Consider the following 22,992-nt stretch of genomic DNA (forward strand, 5'->3'; position numbering starts at 1 on the left):
TTTTAATGTACCATTCAGAAGCTATAGGACAAAACCTACAGCACCACTTGTTCTTTGAAAATCGATTCATTTGCTTTAAAAAAATCATTATTCTGCCTCCAAGGAAACCTCTATTACTTCAGATCAAAAGAGCAGCAAGAAAAACAAACCCAGGTGCATCCAAATGTTTACTTAAAAACCAGCGTAGCTATTCTAGAAATTTCACAGGTAATCAGGCTCTATGTATCCAGAATACCTGCTAAGTTAGCTAGTTTTCCTAAGCCAAATATTTTTCAGAGGTGACAGGAAGAGTTAGTGTTTTGCACAACAAAGGATACCTTAGTAGGAAGTATTAAAGAGAGATTTAAACCATTTTGGCAGTGTATTTTCCATTCAGAACTCAGTATATGCACCGGAAGTGAATAAAGAATGAACACTCCTAGGGAAATGTACCTTCTCTGAGGTATTTTCAAGAATGATGTCAAAGTGGGCCAACACCGATAAAAATGTGCAGATGCTTTTTTTAAGCTTTTCTTCATCCTGAAGTAAAAAAGAATGTAACAAGAGATATAAAATGTTTTTATACTTTATGCATTTTCATGCCATGTTCTGCATATGCAATAATAATAACACTATTAAAAATCTACATGTTTCCACAACCAAATTTATGAAATCACAAGGTTGATATTATTAGGATTTCATTCTTCCTAACACGTTATTTGCTTTTTACTAACACATCAATCAGAATGAAGTATATAGTGGTGTGAGCTAAAATTCAAACCCAAGTTCACTATATTCCCCCAGGAATACAAAAGGTCAGCACCATTCCACAGCCTCTTGCCTGGGGCTCTTGCCCAGTGTGAGCTCAATCTGCAGCTCACACTGCAGTTGCACACCTGCACTAAACATATTCCTCAACACCAGGAGAGCCTCTAGGAGAGCCTCTGAAAATGCAATCTGTATTCCTTTTTCATAAATCTATGTGTTTTCTGCTTGCTCTGATGGTTGGAATAGGCCCACTGTGATTTAATACATTTGTTATCAGCATGAAATCACTTTTATCCAACAGATAATCATCTACTAAAATGACAGCAATTCCACCAACCTGAGCTTTTGGAAGAACTCTGAAATAGTCAGCTCTCATCAATCAACCCTTTCATGACTTTTGGGAGTCATCAATCAAACCCTGCTTCAGTTTTAAAATCTCATTACAGAACTCCACCGTGAGCGAAGTCCATATTAAAAGCTGCAAATTGAATATGTATTATGCAAGTCATGTTCTCACTGACAAAGAGGATGTGACAAAAAAGACAAAGGTGGGCTGTGGAAACCACAAGTAACTTAGACCTTCAGACTCAGGATCTAGGGTGTCCATGTGGTCTTGATGGCTCTTATATTTGGACTGCTTTGACTCACTATGCCAGCTCTACTCTGCCCAGAATAAAACATCATAAAAGAAAATCTCTCAATAGGAGGAATTTACTTTTCTTCGGCCATTTTTAGGTTGTAAATTTCTAAGTGTTTCAGATTATTTCTCAGACTTACTGCCAAGTTGAAGTACCCAACAGCCCACTGCTTTTAAAGGAAGACTGGAAAACACAGAAAATAAGGTATGGGTACAAACTGTACCCTCTTTGTCCAAATTACTCTTCAAGTGAACACCAAAGGTCTTACTTACATAGCAAAAGCAATCCCAGAATTTATCAAGAAATTGGGGATATTTATGTAGACACAAGATCACAATCCATTCTATGAAGTATTTCACAGATGCCTGATTATTACTGAATCCAGCCTGAAAAACTCTGTCAAGAGTTCCACACAAAAAATTCTGAGAAAACAAAATCAGGCAATCTTTTAGTATATTGTTAGAGTTATTTCCATGAAGAAAAAAAATGTAAATAGAAGAACATTCTCACCTTTATCATAGTATTAGATATATATTTTAATATGCAATTTAAAACATTTCAAAAACATCTAATTTCTTGACCGTTCATAAAGTAGCAACGTTTTTACTAAAAATAAAAAGCTTTCAATCAGTCACTACAAACTTTTAGCTAGCTTTAACAGAACAATCTGGCCTCCTCAGATTCACAAATCTAAGAACCAGATTCCAGAAATGCATGACAAATCCATGACTTCAGACTGAAAAAATGAAACTACAGAAAACTTCTACAACACAGAACTTCCATATCAGCTTCAGGTTCAGGTTACATGCCTTTTCTACCCTGCTGCTATTTAACATATACAGCTTGCATGACACCAAATCAGGTCTTGAAAGTAGTTACTTATTTATTTATTTAAAAATTAGTAACAAACAGAAATACCTGGTTAAGCTTTGGGAGAAGAACTAAGAGTGTCTGCCATACCCGGGTTTTAATTCTATGCTGTAAAGAGTTTGCATAGTAGCGCGTTCTAGAGCTGGATACCAGTTCATCCTAAAATAAAATTAAAAGGTTTATTGCCTATTCTTCCTTTAAATTTGAATACATGTAAATACACCTTTCTGTACCAAGAAAGCAGCATCTACTATACAGTTGGGATCAGCACTGAACATAACTTTGGAAAATATATTTACTTAATTTATTAAGAATTAAATTCTGAAGCTTATAATTAAATAATAAAGCAAGCAAATATCTTCCAAAGCTCACTTTTCCCTGCTTGGTGCATCTCACAACACAAATATTAATCATTAATTTGCAGTACCTAATTGAGAGAAATGAGAGACCCATCCATTCCTAGTTCTTCAGACAAAAGCAGGATTCAACAGTACCAGAATGTATGGGTGATGTTCTAATAGCAGCTGCAATAATTTACCACTGACTTTAGACTCCTGCCAATGCATAAGCAAATAGAAATTGGACCCCAACCTTCTCCATTATTTCTATCTATAAAGTTATTCTAAGGAGACAATAGTTCTCTCAATTTAAGAGGTACTCTGCAATTCTCAAAGTGAAATGCAGTGCTTCAGAATGCAACCTAAAGGAAGATTCTTAATGGAACAATGGCTACAATTTCGATAATGTTCCAGGAAGACAAAATATCCACTAAAAAGAGAGAAATAAACTGTAAAGGCAGTTTTTACTATTTTTGGTCAAATTAACTTCTGTCTCATAAGGAAGAAAAGCGTATTGCTCGGCTACACAAACAACCATAAATGCATCCTGTCAGCTGTAAATATTTTGCATTTTACTAATTGTACTAACACTACATTTATATATCAAAAGAAATTAATTTTACCTTATCGAGTAGTTTGATGAAAATGTCTTCCATAAATGTCTTATGTGAGATATTTGATCCATCCAACAAGCACAGAAATTTAACAGCACAAATGCGAACGTAGTGATCATCTCGATTTGTACTTAAAATATTAATAAAAATAAAAATCAAACTCTACTTGTTTAGACATAAAGATAATTCCTGAATTATAAAAAAGCACCAAACATCATCTTGAACATACAGCCATCAAGTTGACTACAGTGAGACAACATACAAATACCCAGAACCGGAATTTTAAAATATGTTTGTCATTGGTGATGAAAAAAATTTGTGAGTTCACCTGACCCTGAGTCTGTCTAGAATTCTTTAGTAACATCCAGGTGCTGAAAAATTTCTCTGTAGAAAAAGCTGTATCAGAAAGTTGTTGAAATTTTTGTGCCTGTAAATTGTAATCTTTTAACAATTAATTTATGCTTGCAGTTTGGTCAAATATCTCGTCCCAAGCAACACTTTATAAGTTAACTACAAACATCTAAAATAATTAATGGCAAGAGTAAAATTAATGACATTATAGCTTGTGACACCTGCAGACCATTACAAGAAAATATGATTACCAAAAAGCTCTTGGGAGACAATAGAGGAGCAGTGAACTTTTGCAGGAGAATTTTTTAAATGCTCAGGTTTTATAAACGACTAACACTTCTGAAAACAAGGTGACAGAATTTTTTCTCTGACTTTCTTCCACTGAGTAAAAATGGGAGTGAAACTATAAGAAAATGCAACAATCCAGTAGCTAACATCCCCATTTCAAAGGCTGGAGGCAGAGCCTTTGGGCAGTACACACACAAAAAGGGCTTGCAACCAAGGTTAAAAAGCCAAGCTCAAAATGTGGCTGCATTAAAACCTGAGTTTAACTGTCTGTCTTACAATGACAAGGTATGTATTAGCTCAGCATCCTAAAAAGTATGATTTTATTGAGGAGATACAACAAGGAAGTAGTTATTTCAGTCACAGTCAGATTAACAAGTGGAATATATTTCCCTGAAAATCCATTTTTCTACAGTTTGTATTTGAATTATGAATATGTGATGTACAACCCCTTTACCAGTATTTTTAAATACTGGTATATTCCTTGTGGGTCCTTGAATATATTCCTTGTGGGTCCCTTCTAATTCATTACATTCTATGACTGTGTGATAAATAGCTGACTTAAAAATCAGCATCTTTCCCTTCAGAGCATCAACCAAGACAAAGGCACAATTCACACCAAACACTGTAAGATGTATCCTCAAAAGCATTACCTTTCTGTAACAACATTTGCTGCACATTTTTCTCCAAGATTTTCTACGAAGGCATGCACATCCTGAATGTGTCTTCAGAGATGAAAGACAAAACAACAAAATCAGCAGAATAACATACAGAACCTGTTTTCAGTTTTTCAATAGTTATCTCCAAGTTTAAAAGAAAGAAAAAAATACACAAAATTGTAAAATAGAAATCACTAAGTTGTTTTTTTCTTTTTTTATACCTTTGATCTCTCCTAAATACAGTTCCAAAGACACAAGCTTCAGTGATAAGTTCACTATAACTTCCAGCATTTAAGAAAGCATTTCTCAAGGCACTTCTCTCAGTGGGAAATATCCAAGACTGACAACAATGACTGAGGACTACATTGAAGACTCCAGTCTTTGTAGTGGACAGATCTATGAGTTTGAAAATTATCTGAAAATAAGAAAGAAAAGATTCAAAATCTGGTTTTCAGAAGTGCCAGATCTATTAGAATAAAATTGCAGTGATATCTATTTTAATAGGTCTCATGGTCTTCTGCATCCTATCTCTGCTCAGGTTAATGCTGTCTTCAATCTATTTATAATTTCCTGACTATAAGAGCAGGTGAATATGGCCAACAATTGGCCCAGTGTATGTTTGTATCAACAAAAACACAACTGATCTTTGTTTAAACAGATATAATGCCTGATGCTTCAAACAAATCTCCTGGTAAGTGGAACAAATGAGCCAGGGCTTACTTCATGAGCCCAAACCTAGTGTTTTAATTAATCCTCACCAATTTAGAAAAAAAAAATTAAACATTAAGCAAAATTTCTTACATTAGTAGCAATATCACTAGTTCTGTTCTCTAAGGAGGATTATCTTACATATGAACTTTGACATGAATGTAAAGTGCAAAAGTGTCTTTGTACCTTTTTTTTGTTGTTTTTAAAGAGGGCATATTTACTTTATTTGAAATTGCTATCTAAACCGTCTCCAAAAAGAAGAAAATAAAATAAAACAAATCAAGAAAAATGGCCACAAAATATTTCTTTCCCTTCCTTAGGGTAAGTGCAAGAGTAAATTTCACTTACAAAGTAAATTTTTTTCCAAGAAATTGCAAGCATTTGGGAGAGGGCAGGGAGATGCAGAATGAACAGGTTTTCTAAGAATTCCTTTTTAGACATTAGTCAGAGTTGTTCATTAAAATGATTTTTCAGAAGGTGTAACAGCTCCTAACAGACAAAGGTGCTTCTCTTCCCTGCATTGAAATTTTAGTTTTGATAATGTGACAATTCTTTGACAGTAATGTTGGTTTTATAGAGAAAGTTGCTCTGAACTGCTAAGCACTAAAGCACCAAGAAGCTCATGAAGAACTCAAAACTGAAATACTGCAATGCAGTCTGAAGAACACTGGCTGGAAAGAAAGTTCTTCTACACTAGAAGCCTGTAGGGCTTTTACCAACAATTCAAGCCTGTTTTCTAGTGCAAAGACAGCCATTGTAACTTTACTAATAATTCCAAAACTGAGCTATTTTTTCACCTGTAGGGAAGCTGCACAGCATTTACTATGCATTTCTCAATCCTGAAATTTTTTCAGCTGTTTCAACAATACAGTAACAGTTCAGCACGCACGAAATAAATCTAAGTTCTAGCATAATTAACATATGAATAATCCCAAAGCAAAAAAGAAGAGTGCAGCAGAAGAAATTAAGCTAAAGAACACAGTGCTCTGGGTACCTTCTGTGTAAGCTTTCCTCGATATTACCATAGCAATATTCCCTTTTTTGACTCAAAAATACCCCTTTGTTCCACCCCTTCCAACTATTAAAAAGACAGTGCACTGTGGCAGACAAAATTAAAATTGTGCTTCTGTGACAAATCAACATCAGGCAGGTCCGTATTTTCTTCTCTTTAGCTACAACTACACAGCCATTGCCCAGCGGGTCAATGGCACCAGGGACTGCCAAGGACTGGAATAAGAATATACGTAAGTAGGCACTTGCTTGGACTTTATCTTCATTTTCTTATGAAGGGGCAGAAGGTGGCTCGACCAGATGCCCTTTGTTGAGTATAGGAGACCTTCATTAGCTCCTTGATGCCTGCTGTCATGGTATGTCCCACTGCAGACAATGGGATAGCTGTCACACGGACTCAACACTCTCAGCATTGGCAAAATACACCTTACATAATGCTTGACATATTGATACTGAAGTTAAGGCAGTAATTCTAAGAATTTAAACAAATTTTAAGATCAAGAAAAATAAAATACTAACTACAGCTCATTAATTATTACAACACTGAGCACACAATTAGCTGTTACAGATATTAATTAAAAGTAAAAGCCAACCAACTTCTACAACAGAAGAGATACCATCCTTACACACATATCTTATTTTGGCTTGGGTCCACAGGGAGACTAAAAATGCAGTGTTTAAAATAGAGAACAGTAACATTCATTTGAAGCAAGTTTTTAAAAAATCAAAGTAAATAAATGAGACTACATTTCAGGGTAATTAACGCTAATACAGATATATAACAGCAGTTTTAAATAGCTAGGAAGTGTCCATTTTTCTGTATTTTATTAAAAATAATTTTCATGTGTCTGGGCTGCAGATAAATCTGAGACATTTGCTATTACTTACAGTTATGAGTGACACCAGCACAGGGCTACTTATGGTGACTTCAAAGCAAAACTATAAACCCTTCTAGTGTGATTTTTGTGCTAAGGGCAAAGCAGTACGTGTGGTATTAAATCTAAGCAGACAAATATACTGGTAAATAATTCATAATGTATTACTGCCCTAGTTAAAGTCTTGCACTCACTGTGGACTGTTCTGCACTAATATTTAATTAATGCTTAAAAGAGGAAAAAAAAGAAAAAATCCCCTCGAAAGATTATGCAGAAAGAAATAGCTAACAACTTTGCAGTGTATAAAGCCAATAGGAACCAACATCCCAGTACTGAATACAGTTTTCTGGACTTAATCAAAAAAAGAACACTATGGCATACGCAAGAACTCCTGGAGTTCTGGCAGCTGCATAAACTCTACGAAAGAATAAAGATTGTATTTTTCTTCTCTGGAAGCAGGTCTTAATACCATGCAGCATTAAACTGAACTCTAAGGTGACTGTGTATTTGTTTTCTACACCTGGACCATTAGAGGAAAAGAAGCCTTTAAAGAAGCAGTAAAAAATGCTTTATTCAATAGCATCTACAAAATTTTGAACTGTTCTAACTTTTAATCTAAGACAGTGTTTTCATAAAGAGTAAACTATTAGAAAAATGCATAATTTTCCCACAATATTAATAGTTTTTAACAGTCCAGGTGTCAAATCCTAAACAAATTAGTCAAGAGGAAGAGGAATTTTATTTTTATGCAAAAAATAAAAATTAAAATAACAATTTCACTGTATGCAGAAGATACTGAACAGTCTAAAAATCAAAACAGTACTTTTTATTTTCTGTGCCACAAGAAGAAACAATATATTTGTTTATCTTCAACCTTATTCTCAGGTCTTTTTTCTTAACAGTCTCAAACCTGGGCCTTTTCAGAAATTAAAAATTCACAACAACAGCTGAAGGGAAAATAAAACATAAAATACATTTTTACATCCAGACAAAATTTATGCTCCTTTCTCAATAAAAAGAATTCTTGAAACTGACCTCTTTTATTTTGGTATATGCTTGACCTTTTGCAGTTGCAGCAACAGCCAGAACCTCAGTATCAAAGATGAACTGAACAAAAGCCTTTAGATTGGCCCAAAATATCAGCTGTGTGTTGCTCAAAGAGGACGTAATTTTCCAAGCCAAATCAAATGCTTCTATGCAGAGAGCCTCTGATGAGTCCAGGAGCTGCAAATAAAGAAATAAAAAAGTGTTACATTTAACAAAAAAAACACCCCAAAAACTACCAGTGCTGTGCAGGTTTATCTTTTACCTTGGGAACAAGAACTTTCATGCAGTCAAACACAGCTAAAACTTGGTCTGAAGGAAGAATAGATAGAGCTTCTAAAGCAGACTGTAGAATTTCTTTTGATCTTTCAACTGTAGACAGTGACATTACTGAGGTTTCTTCACACCCTTGAGCCAAAGCTGGAAATGAATTTAAAACAAAACGAAGGCAAATCCACTGGTCACGAACATAGCGTGCAACAATTTTCCCCCATCCTTGAGATGTTGTTTCTTCGCATGAGCTGTGAAAAAAACACCTAAGTAAATATTGTGTTAAATTTATCCTGCACATTCCTACTCCACCAGGAAGTGCTTAACTGTACAAACTCACTGTACTACTTCAAGGTGCAAAGATTTATACAGTCCAAGGCAAGAGTGGGTAAGTACATGTAAAAGAAATCTAAAAATGAAGTGTTTTTTAAAAGTGAAAAATCAATTATGGGCTTAGTCAGTCTCATCAGTCAAACACCTGTGAGAGTATTCAAAGGAAACATCACTATGTGTGGCTGTGGTTTTTTGTTACCCAAGTATTTAGGTTCTGGCTCTTTGGCTTCCCCTGGGTTTCCCTTCCCAACAGTAAATAATTTACATTTAAACGTATTTGTGTACATGTTATGAATTTCTGCGGTGTAAATATATTTGATCTGGCCTAAGGGTAAGTAGTGTTCATAGCCAGCTCTGGCTTCACAGAACTAGAGGACTTACAAAAAGAACCTCTGGTCTGATCAATTATGGCTGCTTTAATGTTCTAAAACCTGGATGTTAAGACAAAAGAGCAACTGAGTGAAAATACTGTGTACAGAATCCTTCCTTTTCATCTTGGCAAGAAGTTGTCAAAGAACAGGAAAAGCCAACACCTTAACCACTGCTTCACATTAATCAAGTTTAGAGAATTACCAAACTTTTAGCAGACGTACCTATTTTTTTCTTCAATATAAGATGGCTTCTTTAATACTTCATTGAATTGAGAAAAGGAAATGAATTTCTTCAGAGCATCCACAGAAGGCAGAGATTCCAGGTGCACTTCCAGCTTCCCATCCATTATCTCACATACAGCTGCAAGTGAAGCCATGCTAGCTACTTTCCTAATTTGTTCCTTAACCTTCGGCTCCTAAGTAAAACCAAATCATACACGAACAAACACAGATATGATACAAATAACATACCAATACTTTCAATAATTCTCCTCTTTGCATCACCACAGACAGCATAAGGTAGCAACTCTGCATCTTTCTCCTTCTGTATTTTCTTGCCCTGAGCCTAATGCAGCTTTGCTTGGGCTGGGTCAATGCAGTCACTCACAAGTTACAAGCACTGACAGAAGCATAATTTTCCAAATTACAGTCACTTAGGCATTAAGTGCAGGCAGTGTGGCTGCGATGGAACATTCCTATCTTACCAGGTAACAGCTGACATACACTGCTGGAGAGCAGTTAGAAAAAAAGATGTGGGTCCAGTTAATCAGAAACCCAACCAACATGACAGCTGAAATTTGGAATACAACACAGTAGCTGCTCTAAGTGCCCAAAATAGAACAACCATGCCATGATTATTTTTTGTGATAAACGCATCTCTAAGCATATAATCCCTGTATAGTCAGAAAATTCTGATGTTATTTAACTATCTCCAGGGCACATTTCTGTCTAGAGCACAGAAAAGATTTTTCTCATCCTCAATTACTCAGAATTTTCTTCTTTCTTCTGAAACTGAAGAGGTACTGAGGGTGCAGCTCAAGAAACCATCATGAAAATATAATTCCCAGGAATTCAAAAGAAGTTGGTAAAAGCCCTCAGTGAACACTAAGGTTGAACCAGAAAAAGTTTACTTTGAAACTATTGGAAAAACCATATAGTTCACACAAACAAAGGAAAAAAATAAAATTAAGTACTGTTCTTTGTTCCCTTAAAAAACAAACCTAGCTAATCAAATACTTACAATTATTTAAGGTGTTATTAACTGTTCTTAAATAAACAGTAATACAAAATAATAAGACCAAAGTTTATACTGCCCAACAAAATTGGGCAGTATAAAAATCTCATGTTTTATGGAAATTATTAATGTTTTTTTACCTTTTTAAAATTTGTCTGTTTCAGATCTAGTAGCCTAACACATAGAACTATGGGACAATCAACATAACCATATGAAAATACCAAAGCAATGCTGGATTCTGGAGTTTCTTTTTCTCTGTATGTTCCAGATTTGAAGTCAACAAACAGAAAAGACATTTTCATTTAATAGTTACTCGTATTTGATCAGTAAAATTTCATATTTGAGGAAAAAAATCTTTGAGTACATAGTTCATGATCATAGTAAGAATTTTACTTTAGCTATACAGACTTCTAAATAAAGCAATATAAAAAACCAAAGTACTACAAATCTTAGCTACAAATACTATACATTCATGTTACACTGCCTAATAAACAGTTAGGGAATGTATACACATACACATCCACACAAACTATTACTTAATTTTACATTATATATAATAATATTATGCATTATAAATATCACAATAGAAATAAATAATTATATATTAACATGTTAATATCATCTCTACATAATTATTAATGCTAATCAAAATATTATATTTGCATATATTTTAATTTTTATTTTAAACTACTTATTTATATACTGTTTTATATTAATATTTATTGTTGTAAATAATGTTAAATTACCTTTTCAGAATTTCTCTCCTGAAGATTACAAATGGAAGCATTTATCAGGGATGAAAGGAAATTCTTGATAGATGGCATTTTCTTCCAGTTGACTTTCAAGCACAAATTCACTATCTCTGGAATTAAAGCCAAGTACAGATCACAACGATCCAGGTCACCAACCTAGAAGTGAGGAAACACCCACAATCCGAATCAGTAAGAGGAGGAAAACTGAGCTGGAAATCAGAAAGAAAACTACTGGTAACAATGACAGCAGGAGGAAAACTACAGCAGTCATTGCAATTGAACAACTTTTAATTTTAGGGCTTGTTTGCGGGAGGTTATTAACTTCTAAATCTTAAAAACTGACTTTCAGATGCCATTTTCCTGATTCAACTCTGATTTTTGCTTTGCTTAAGAAGTCTCAGGTTTCTTTGGGACAGAAACTTAAACACTGGGCTCAGCAATGAGCAAACAGTGCAAGACAGTTAAATAAGATGATAACCAGGCTGATTACTAAAAGTCTCCAAACACCTAACAACTGATGTTCACGGCTATACTAGTAGGTATCACGCAGTACCTGCATGATACTCAGGATTTCTTACTATATGATTTCTTTAGATTTAAGAAGAAACAAGAAATGCAGACGACAGACACTATACACTATTTGTGAAGACACTTTTTTTTCCTTCTTACTCAAAAAAGTTAACAGAAATGTTTCTATACAAATTGATTTCTAGGTGTTCAAACATTTTGTATGAACTTCAGGAACTTTTGTAAATCTAATTAACAAGCAAAACCACACCAAAGTATGTCTCAATCATTACTTACAGTGCTTAACTCATTGGTAGTAAGCCGTCGGAGAACAAATTGAAGAATACTCTCCACAGGTGTCACAAGAGATTTCCAGATAAAGAACAGTACTTCATCTGTGTGGAGGAAATAAAAGTATATATACAGAAATACAACTCCCTTAAGAATTGAATTATGTCATGCAGATATACTTATGTTACAAGGTATACAGTAACAGTACTAAAATACCTAAAAATAACTTAAAACAGCTCTGTATTCTTTCACAGTGTAAGCCATAAGGTTGAAAGAATCAAACCAGATGATATTATTTCCTGATATTTACAAGGTATTAGTGAACCAAAATCCACACAAAACCAACTTTCCAACTTAAAATGCACACTTTTGTCCTACTCCTAACCCTCTGCACAAACAGCTTACTAATGAACTTAGCGTTTAATAAAAAAACAAAAGCTTTCATATCCAGCAATTGGCTTTATGTGATAAAAATATACCTTTCCATTCCAAATATTTATAGACTTGAAAACTGGTTTGAGGGCTTGCTGGTTCTTGGTCTTTTCTTGATGTTTAGGAAAAAATTAACATTTGGAAATAGTTTAATCTTACAAGATTTTAGCCCAGTAGCTTTCAGGCTTAACACTGTAAATGACAATACAAGATTATGACACAAAATGTGGTATTGTCTACAAGAAGAGGCTAGGCTACCAATGTACCACATGTACACAGCATTTCATAAAGACACAAGTTCATAGACAAGGGAGGCAGATCACTCTGGTAAAACATATTTAACCACAAACACACTCCAGTCTGGGTTTCAAGCGTAAAGGCTAGCTGAAATAACATATCAGTATGAAGGGAATAACATCTCAGTATGAAAATGGAGTAAAATACTTTGCACGGCCATCTTGTTTTAAAAATACCAGTCATTAGTTTCAGTATTTTGGAGAATTATCCAGAGGCCACAGCTGCTGTTTTTTTCTGGAGCTGACCCTGAGTAACACTTCATGTAGCAAAACTACTACGAAATGGAAAACCTTCCAAAAGTACAAATATAAAGGGAAATATTTCCAGAAGTTCCAAATCCATACTGTACTTACTTTCAATATTCCCTATTAAAATGGTTCATTGGACTACATTTGCAATGGTTCAATTGTTTAGAACCAACAGTTTAATTATGTCCAATTATCATCATGTTTCATCGTAAGTCTCAAATCACTAAAACATCTTCTGCAATTTATATTCATAAAATCTTCAGATAAGCATGTTAGACATAAAACCCAATCCATTACCAGTGGTTGTGTAAGACTAGGAAAAGATAATAATTACCAAAATCTTATTGTTTAAAATAATGAAATCTAACAATAGTTTAGACAACAAGAACAGAAGAATGCTGATGATTTCAGCATGCATTTCAGGCATGTCTATCCCCATTAAAATATTCTTAAAACACTTCCCATTTGTTATTATTTTTGTTTTACAAGGTTAAAATCCTTTATTACTCCCTACCATTTTATTGTTTTCCATTTGACAAACAGGACTTTTCACCTCTCATTTAATCAACACAGAAACATAACTTTGGTATTACAGAGCATTAATCTTCCCACCCCTCACCTCAGTCAATTCACAGCTGCAGAAAAAATAAGATTACTTGGTTCTCCTGTGCAGAAGGATGAAGCAAAAAAAAAAAAAAAAAAACACTGCAGAAAATAATTTTAAGAAAAGTAATCCTTCTTTAATGTAAAACTACAATGCAATTCAGAAAGGCTCTCAAAAGACTGACCATGGGCTGTACTGGAACACCTCTAGGGACCTTGAAAACGATGGGGACACTGCAGTGTTCAGCCTTGCCATACCTTTGGAACTCTGTTAGCAGAGCTCAATGTGCCATGTCACGTGTCAAAATTCCCAAAGCAGGAGCAATCCATTAGCAAGCACATAAAGAAATAAGGCACACAAGGAAATGATTTATTATTGATACTAAAAAACTAATACGTGCTTGCATGTGTTTTGTAGGGTTCTGTTTCAGGCTTTTCCTATCCTTGTGCTGTAGGCTGAATGCACAGTGGTAGCTTAGTGGACACTCCTTCCAGTTTAGTTCATTCCAAGGAACCCACTTCCACAGCCAGAGACGTGCCCCAACATGAACAGCCTGCATAGCTTGTGCGCAGTATTTCACACAAACAGCTAAAATTTAAAAGGGCAGGGGGTTGAATCCATACAGTACTTGTTAAAATGAGGTTGGGCCTTTATTTTGGGGCTGCACTTAGACATGTACATGGAACCTGGAAAAATAACCTGAAACTATTTTTGTTACAAATAAGAGCCTAGGTATGGAGTCTCCCCGCTCCAAAACTACTCTTTTATCCCATGTTAGAAACACCCTGAAAAAAGTCCCAAAATAATCTGGGGGAGCAGAAACCGAACACCAAGATCCCTCCTATTCCCAATCAGCATCCCAATTCAATGAAAATAATACTGCAATTTTTCATTTACTCTCAGGAAAAAATTTAGGTCTATTCTGGTTACAGACTGATCAAGTTCTCTCAAAAGGAGTAGAACTCCACAGTTTTTGTTCAAACTCTCCTGAAAGGTCTGTAAGTTAAAGTGCTCCATCTGTGGGGGGTCAACAATCCTAAACAGATACAGGCTTGTATTTCAGTGAGCACCTCTTAGCCTACCAGTCAACTCAGAAAACAGGATGTCCAGCAGGATCATTTCATGCACTCAGGGAAGACTCAGACTGAACCTGAAGCAGGTTAGGCTGGGTTTCTGTAGTAACTTCTTTCTGAAGTGTCTAAATGATTTATGGAATCCATTCATTTGCAAGGAATAGGCCTATAAATATTTGCAATACAGTTACACTTCTCAAATTTTAACTGATAATCTAATCCTAATGGGTAAGATAAATGCTTTCTCAGAAGGCTTCCAAATTGTCAATTCCCAGTCCTTAGCACACCTGTAAGATTGGACCCACAGCTCAAGTTTTATAATAGACAAGCCAGATTGCCAACTTTTACATTTACCACTTCCAGGCTAATATTAGTTTGACACTATAGCCATACAACAGTTAAGTAGCTGCAGTTAAGACTGTAATGAACAGAAGACACAGTAGACTGAAGATGTCACTAACCATCTTGCGTATTGGAACATTTTAACCAACGGGTCTGCAATAACTTCAAGAGAAGCTGAAGGCTTTTATCTGCTCTCAGTGTTGGTATGTAAGCATTACTGCCAAGTTTCATCAAGACATCCAGAAGAGGGTTCAAGAAAGCCTCTAGTTCAATCCACTCTATGTTGCTTTTTCCACTACACAAAAACAAAAATTAAAAAGAAAGTCTTCTTCTGAGTATCTGCCTTAAGTGCTGAAGTTACTTATGGAAATAAATAGGACACGTTTCCAAGACACTTAAGCATCTTTAGAATGTTACCCAGTATGCCTGCAGCAACAGTTGGACAAGGCCTAAGGAATGACCAGGCTGATGGAAAGTCTACAGAGAAATGAGGACAGCTTCCCAGCTTCATCAGGCTTCTACTGGATCCTTCAGGAGTGAGAGGATTCAAAAAGACAGAAATGTAAAATAAGGTATTTCATACTTACCTGCATTTATGCTTCATCTGCTCCACGTCAGCAGCCAACAGAATCATTGTTGAGACAAGCTTAGCTTCAAACCAGTCAGGCATAAAGCAATTTTCTCCTGATTAAAGATATTTTAAGGTTTCCACAGTAACTAAAAAATACCTTTGCATTAATTTCTAAAACTTCTGGGTTTGTAACTTATTTTAATAAATTAATAGTACAAAAATAGTTGATGGTAACACAAGTATTGCTACTAATTTTTGGCAATCTTTATCTAGATATAAATTAAACTCTAACACTATTAGCCTTTATGCTCAAATAAATTTTAGGCAATATGTTATGCAAAATCATACATTATGTAACAGTTCACAACAGACTTTTCCATTGCTTTTAAAAATACATTAGCATATTCAAATGAATTTAATGAAGAACATAATTCCACCATGCTTCATCAGAAACATCAGCTGTGATCTTGACCACAGAAGTTACATGAAAAACTAAAACTGTTCCATAAAAAGGAGATAATAAAAAACTAAGTGAAGTTTCTCTTTTTATCCATCTTTGATGCAGGACTACATCACCACACTTATAAAATTGTTTCTTAAATAGCAGTACATAGGTTGGTTTACGGAGTTTTTTAACTGGTATGTTTCTGGCTTTGGGAATTTAGGAAACAAAACACACTTTGGAGGTCCAAATTCAAGCAGCTGGACATGGCTCTTTTTTTTCCCCCCTAAAGAGCTGCTTAAGTTTCATATAAAACCAGAATTACAAACAATACTTTTTACAAGTGAAACGCAGATGCTTGCAATGGAATTGCAGATAATATGGACCAAAGACTAAACAAATATGTCAGGAAGGAGAGAAGATCTACCAAAATGTTTAGGAAATTTATACTGGAGCATCAGAGAGAATTTGCTTACTACATTTCTAACAATAAGACAGTCAAGTGAAGTTTCCCGTCTGCAGAAGTTTCTAAAGCTATTTATGATCAGCAAATTCTGACCTAGCTTTTTTATGTCCTGTATATACAATACTTTAAAAGTGTTCAGCTTTGACTTTTGACAATATAAAACTACATAAAATTCACTGACTGTGAATGCCACATAAAAGTTGAAATATTTAAAAAAAAAATCAATTGGCCATCCCTTCCAATGTGTCTGAAAAAGGGCACAAACCTGACATTGCAAATAATCCAAAATGTGGCAGCAAACAAGGAAGGTCCTTTTTAATTTACCTGCATATTTATGCAGCCTAGAAAGTACCTTCCTTGGTTATAACCATGTGGCAGCTCACCTTCTGCAAGCTGTCCAAGATCAGAAGCATGGAACAACTTGGGAAGGCATGTGCAAGGAGCTGAAAAGGTGCCTCACCCTATGGCCTCTCCCTCTATAAAAATACTTGGTCATTTTACAAAGTTCTACTGAGAAAGGTGACAGACTCCCTGTGGGTTCATATTCCCTTGTGCTTTCCTCTGCCCCCTGCATTCCAGCATTGTCAGACACCATCAAAAGAGTGACAAAATAAATCTAATGGACAAGCATCAGGACAGCATTAAAATGGAGTATCAAGACTTAATGTTCAATTCATACTGCAGGCCTTCAATTTACGGAGGAAAGCTGGAGTTAAAAAATAAGGTCCAAACTTAAGAATTGTGAATACATGACTTGGGTAGAACTTGAATAGGTGCAATACAAAAAAAAAAAAACATTTTTCTAAAATCCAAGGGATTGTTGTAATTTTTTAAAAATTCTTTTAAAAGTAGTGTTTTTTATTAGCACACATTTAACTTACTTTCAGATGCAGCTGTCTTAAGGTACTCTCCCACAAGACTGTGCACATATTGACATAATGATGATGTCTCCTGACGTTCAAAATCAGAGGATCCAGACTTCCTGAAGCACTTGTCATTCACTTGCAACCAACTGCAAAGCTGAATTAAGAACAGCACATTACTCCTTGACCACATCTGGCAGCTGTGCACTGACATCACTGACTTAGCAGCACACCAGAGCACTGGTAAACACAAACTCTCACATCAGCAAACACACACACTGCAAGAGGTGCTCACCAGAGCTACCCTGAGCCTTAGCACATCACTCCCTTCTAACTACACACAAAAAAATGTTCTTCCAGAGGGTAGGTCAGAGCACCCCCAAAAAATCACCGGTACCAATTTAAGGAAAACAACAACTCTTATAATTAAGCAAAACTGGTAAAAATTTTCTTATCTCAAAAGGGTTTCTTCCAATCAAGTTTTAACTAGTGAGACCAGCTTTTTTTTATTTTTAAACTTGTGTACCAAAAATTAACAGAGCAAGATGAAATGTACAGTATACATGACAAGATACTATGCAAAAAATCACTTTATCATTATATGGCTGCACAAGTAATAACCAAAAGTTATGGTTACATGATCAGTTTGCTCTAGTATATACTATATTAAAAAATTATTTCATCTTTGAACTTTTATTCACAGCATTTTACATCTTGCAAAGATGTAAAATACATATCCTGTGAAAAATTACAATTTACAATTTACGATTTCACTCTACATAATGTGCAAATTTTTCCCTTTGAGATTATCCTGCCAATGGTATTTCTACTAGTGATGGGTTTGATGTACATAAAACCAGCTTCAGGTCTCACCTCTGTCCATAACAAAGTATCTCTCCTTAGGGACTCCTCTGGTCTAAGGGACAGAAGAAAGCTTGAAACTTCTGGGAAGGACACTTTCTCCTGAAATTAATCAAGATACAATAGCTGCCAACATAACATTCAACAAATAATACCTATATGACAATTCAAGAAGTTTTCCTTTTTCTGGCAAGTTTCAGTAGAAGAAATTTACTTTTCCCTTTTCGTGATTGAAACTCATTTCTGGCTCTTTGGGACCAACTTATCAGTAACCATGGAACAAAACTCCATTTTCCCAAGTATTAAAGTCTCTTTGAAAATAAATGAATTACTATAAAAATAGTGTTATTCACTGATGACACCTTTTAAATTAATGTAGGTAAATGATAAAGAGTCATTCATAAGTACTATTTCTCCATTTCTAAAGAAAAATTCAGACAGGTTTATAGCCATAATACAAAACATGGAATACTACTTATTTAGAAAGCTAGCTATAAAACAAACAAAACATGAACACTTTGATTTCTGAATAACTACACTCCTGCTATTTCAACAATAATGGTAATTTTATCATTCTGGTATCACTTTTATTATTAGGAAATACAGGAAAGTATATTTAGTTTCTATCTGTTAAAACCTGAGTTGATACAGTAGATATGGAATAACATCCTGTTATGATAAGTACCACGTGAACACCCTACAATAAAACATCAACTAATAAAAGCTAATGAAAAAAAATATTTCTTATGGAAAACCAAAGGAAACAGAAGCATACCAGACTTATATAGTACAATTTAAATAGTCACTAAAAAAAATCGCGAATCCATCAAAATCAGTAAAAATACTGCATTTAGCAATTTCTTAATGTTGACCCTGTGAAAAAGTGTCACTGTATTTCTATTACATCACAGAAAAAGAAAAAACAAGAAAACACAAAACCCCAAACTGACCACATCTGTCAAATGCAGAGCTGTTTGAAGAAGATAGCACTGAGCAGCTCCACGCAACAAAATCTGATGCGTAATCATAGTACACTGGAGGACATCCCTGCAAAGAGGAAAAATACCCACTGTATAAATCACACACTTAAAAATTTAAACACTTTCATATCTTTTCTAATTATTAGCCATTTTAAATATATTAGATTGCATGCAACAGGCATATTCTATTAAGTATGATACAAACACTGCCTGATCAGACCACAAACAATCCACAATCAAGATTACTGTTACATGTACTTTCAAAAACTGATAATAAAACTTGGATAAGCATAAACCTGACAAAACAAAAAGGGGGAAAAGAAAGACCAAAACAAAAACTAAAGGAACAATCCCCATAATCACATCAGTTCAGATTGGTAATTTAATATTAGCATTTCTATCTGTAACAAGTATATAAATGTTTGCCATCACAATCTCACTCAAGCACAAAACTGAAAGAAACTTTCAGTGATCTTGTATCAGCAAAGGTATGTCCAACATCTTTTCTTCTTTTTGTAAACTGCTTCTATGCAATATTTCTTCAATCACCAGTAAGATTTTATTTAAACACTCAAATTTTATTAAACTGGAATGACAACTGATTTTTGGTGGCCCTAGGAACTGAAAGCACTTTGGAAATATTAATGTGATTAAGGTCCATAGTGAGCCCAAGAACTTTTACCTAGACTTTTATTTAGAAATCTTTCAGTTTCCAGCATTGTGGGCTGTCCCCTACAATGATATAACTTCAACTGCTATTAAACCACGTTGTAAACTAACTAGGAAAAAAACGAAAAAGTGTGACATATATCAACCAGGAACTGTGGAAGACAGTGAGGAGTTATTCTAAAAAAAGTAGCAACTATGAAGATCTAAAATTCAAAAACTCAAATTTTTCAAACTTCATACAGAGATATAAATACATTGGTTCTTGAATTGTTTTCCTCTGCATAAAGAAGACAGAACCTTGTATTCTCATGCCCAACCATCCCTTCAGAAGTAATAAATTCTGGCTCCCCGGCTGTCAGCGTATTTCTTTGGAAAAAGGCTATAAGAATACAATGCAGTATATATTTTACCTTAAAGCATGAAGTCCTTCAGCACCAAGTACTTTACATGCAGGTACAGATGCCAAAGCCATAGAAAGAAACAAAATAGGAACAGCACACCAATGCCTACTTGTCATCTTCTGAATAAATTTTAACAGGAAGCTACCTTAAAATAAAAGTAAACAAAATAACCCCAAATGATTTTGTGTTCTCCAACGCTTTTAAGTATGAACTCCAGCAGAAGAATGCTATTAAAATTTCTGACAATTAAATGAAAGACAACAGAATAATTTCCTAATTATTTCAGTGAAAAAAATTACATTCCAAAGAAGTCTGTCAGTAAGGTGATATGATTCAGAGACAAACAGAAATAAACCTAATTTTGACTTTGGTCATCTGCACTAATCACTATGTTCAGAAATGGAATTTTAAGTCGATTGTTTTGAGTACTAAACAGTGTCTTTTTTTTAAGGTGCTATTGAGTGTGTGATATGGCTGACCATAGCGATTCAACCAGTCAAATGGATGCTGGAACAGGCAGAGCAATTCTCAACAAGCCACCACATCTATAGTTTGTGGAAGCAGGCTACCCATCTCAGGATTCCTAATCAAACACCTCCTGTTTAGTGATAAAATATATGCCTTGGGACAGGGAAGAGAAATAGGGAATCTGTGGCATTACAAATATAGAAGGTGTTTCGTCCCAGAATACACCTGTACACACAAGGTGCTGAAGAGAGCTGATTCTACCCTTATTTGATCCAACTAGAACAGGTATTAACTCCTGGTTGCCTTCACTTCAGCCTACACTAGCATCAAAATTTGGAACAGTCTCAGAAATCTTCCTTCACCCAACCTCACAATAAAAGAATCCTTATTCTGTTTCAGCCTTTGGACTGGGCTCCTTTGGATATGTCACTACACAAGTCATTAATAAAAGAAGTCTGGCAGATAAAGAAAAAAGAATCTCCAAGTACTGTTCAGTTCAGATCTTGGGAGCTTGTATGGGCTTTTAATTTTTCCATTAATAAAAAGAAAATCTGCTTCATTTTGCCCCTAGAACAATTCCATAGCTCAGTACTCCAGGATACCTTGAAGTTCCTGAAGACTTTTTCTCTGGAAACGCCACTGTCAGGACAACTACTCCTTTTTTCACTCAAGTAAACACTTACATGACATACTGAAAATGGTTCTCCATAGTTTTTATTTGATTTTCTCATGTAAAAAAAGATGAAGGTGGAACTGAAACATACCTTTTTCTTCTTCAGGAAGAAGAGAGAGATAACTAGCCAAAAACTTCTGTAACCTCAATCCCAAAGGAGGACAGGCTCCTATTGATTGACCTGGTGTCCTGTCAGGTTTTAAAACATTAGATACACAACTGACATGTTAACAGTTTTAGGATTAGATGTAACAGATTTAATCTAAAATCTGACAGGTTTGGAACGTTTAGAATTGCCCCTAAACAAAAACAAAGTGTGATTCAGTGACACTTCATGGACCAACAGAGACAACCTATGTCTCCTGAGAAGTTTCAGGATCCTGGCTACTAAGGATTAGCATCAATTGAGATATTCTATAGCTTTCTCTCAGCTTGATATTAATGGTAACAATTTTGTATATTCTTGGTGTGTCAAACATCCACCCTCCTCTACATATGCCAACATGTTTCACCAAAAATACAGAAGACAAGAGAGAAAATTATGACATATTTATTCAACACAGTTCTAATACACTGGAACACTTGGCATTTGCTTCATCTTCTGAATTCCCACCTGTATATGTCCATGGAAAGATACTGCAGGCTGGGAAGAGAAATGCTTAACTGCTGCAAGAGCCTGCAAGCTGACATTTGTCCTGCCATGTTTTTATCTATAATCACCTAATCCACACTACCACCAGGGACAGTCAGTTTTAGCCCCCCAAAAAATGAACATATTAATCCACTGAACTCTTTGTTTCATGGGCTTCCCCCACCAGATCAAGTCTGCAACCATCAATTTCACCAAGGGGCATTGAAATTTGCAACAATCAAGTTTTGCCACTAGACCCATACTTCATTTGTTCACAGCCACACATCTTTCCTGAAAAACTCTCCATGTCAGTAAGTTTAGCAGCACCATTTGTTATTAATGTGTTTTCCTTTAGCTAAGATTTTACCAACATACTTAAGCCAGCATTATTAGAACACATTTGCAGCAATCAAGAAACTAAATAAATAACTGATCAATTAAATCAGTGGTTTACCTGCTGTAGAGGGAACTTTCTGAGAGGGCATCCATTAGTGGTCCAATAACAAACTGAAAAAAAGAAACAAGAACGGTGAAATGTACATTTCTAAGGCAGTGTTACATAGAAGCTAACTAGACCTATTTCACCAAACTTTAAAGGACAGAGCCAGAAATTAGAGAATATTCTTGTTAGTGGTAAATAGTAGAAGCATAAAGAGGAAGAAACCAAAGAGAAGGAGAGTAAACAAGAAGAGATTTTTCCACTAGATACATTTCACAGAGTATTGCAAAAGATGCAGGCAAATAAATCCTTTTGGGAAAAAGTGAAAATAGATTTAAACATGAAACAGAGGAATGACAAAGAGACAATGCAGCTAAAATGATTTAGGGTGCATATTAAGGTTGATTTTATTTCAAGTTACTCATCAAGAGACTGACTTAAATTGTATAAATCAGGAATGCTAACCTCTGAGGGAATGCTCCTATGAAGTTTAAATAATATAATGTAGATCATTCCTTACGAAAGTGTAGGCTGGTTAGATAGTCAATACACATATAATAAACAAAGTAATAAACAAACCCTTGAATATTTAGTATTTCTTCCCACATAGAGAACATTTTAAAGTGTGGGGCTT

The 22,992-nt window shown here is 35.0% G+C and overlaps 1 protein-coding gene across 1 annotated transcript in view; it reads right to left on the bottom strand.

Annotated features, from left to right (window-relative positions):
- Window positions 1–22,992, bottom strand: part of TARBP1 (TAR (HIV-1) RNA binding protein 1) — a 31,941-nt gene that overhangs the window by 5,947 nt on the left and 3,002 nt on the right. The window contains exons 5-23 of the mRNA XM_033054717.1: window positions 22,374–22,426; window positions 21,380–21,477; window positions 20,157–20,292; window positions 19,048–19,144; window positions 18,110–18,199; window positions 17,255–17,393; window positions 15,482–15,578; window positions 15,014–15,189; window positions 11,905–12,002; window positions 11,095–11,256; window positions 9,337–9,530; window positions 8,406–8,661; window positions 8,132–8,320; window positions 4,724–4,917; window positions 4,497–4,568; window positions 3,217–3,337; window positions 2,304–2,414; window positions 1,658–1,807; window positions 433–519 (exon numbers count right to left, since the gene is read on the bottom strand). Of these exons, the coding sequence (XP_032910608.1) occupies window positions 433–519; window positions 1,658–1,807; window positions 2,304–2,414; window positions 3,217–3,337; window positions 4,497–4,568; window positions 4,724–4,917; window positions 8,132–8,320; window positions 8,406–8,661; window positions 9,337–9,530; window positions 11,095–11,256; window positions 11,905–12,002; window positions 15,014–15,189; window positions 15,482–15,578; window positions 17,255–17,393; window positions 18,110–18,199; window positions 19,048–19,144; window positions 20,157–20,292; window positions 21,380–21,477; window positions 22,374–22,426 (2,520 nt within the window). The remainder of the gene's footprint in view (window positions 1–432; window positions 520–1,657; window positions 1,808–2,303; window positions 2,415–3,216; window positions 3,338–4,496; window positions 4,569–4,723; window positions 4,918–8,131; window positions 8,321–8,405; window positions 8,662–9,336; window positions 9,531–11,094; window positions 11,257–11,904; window positions 12,003–15,013; window positions 15,190–15,481; window positions 15,579–17,254; window positions 17,394–18,109; window positions 18,200–19,047; window positions 19,145–20,156; window positions 20,293–21,379; window positions 21,478–22,373; window positions 22,427–22,992) is intronic.

Source organism: Catharus ustulatus, chromosome 3 (genome assembly GCF_009819885.2).
Source record: "Catharus ustulatus isolate bCatUst1 chromosome 3, bCatUst1.pri.v2, whole genome shotgun sequence".
NCBI classification, from domain to species: Eukaryota; Metazoa; Chordata; class Aves; order Passeriformes; family Turdidae; genus Catharus; species Catharus ustulatus.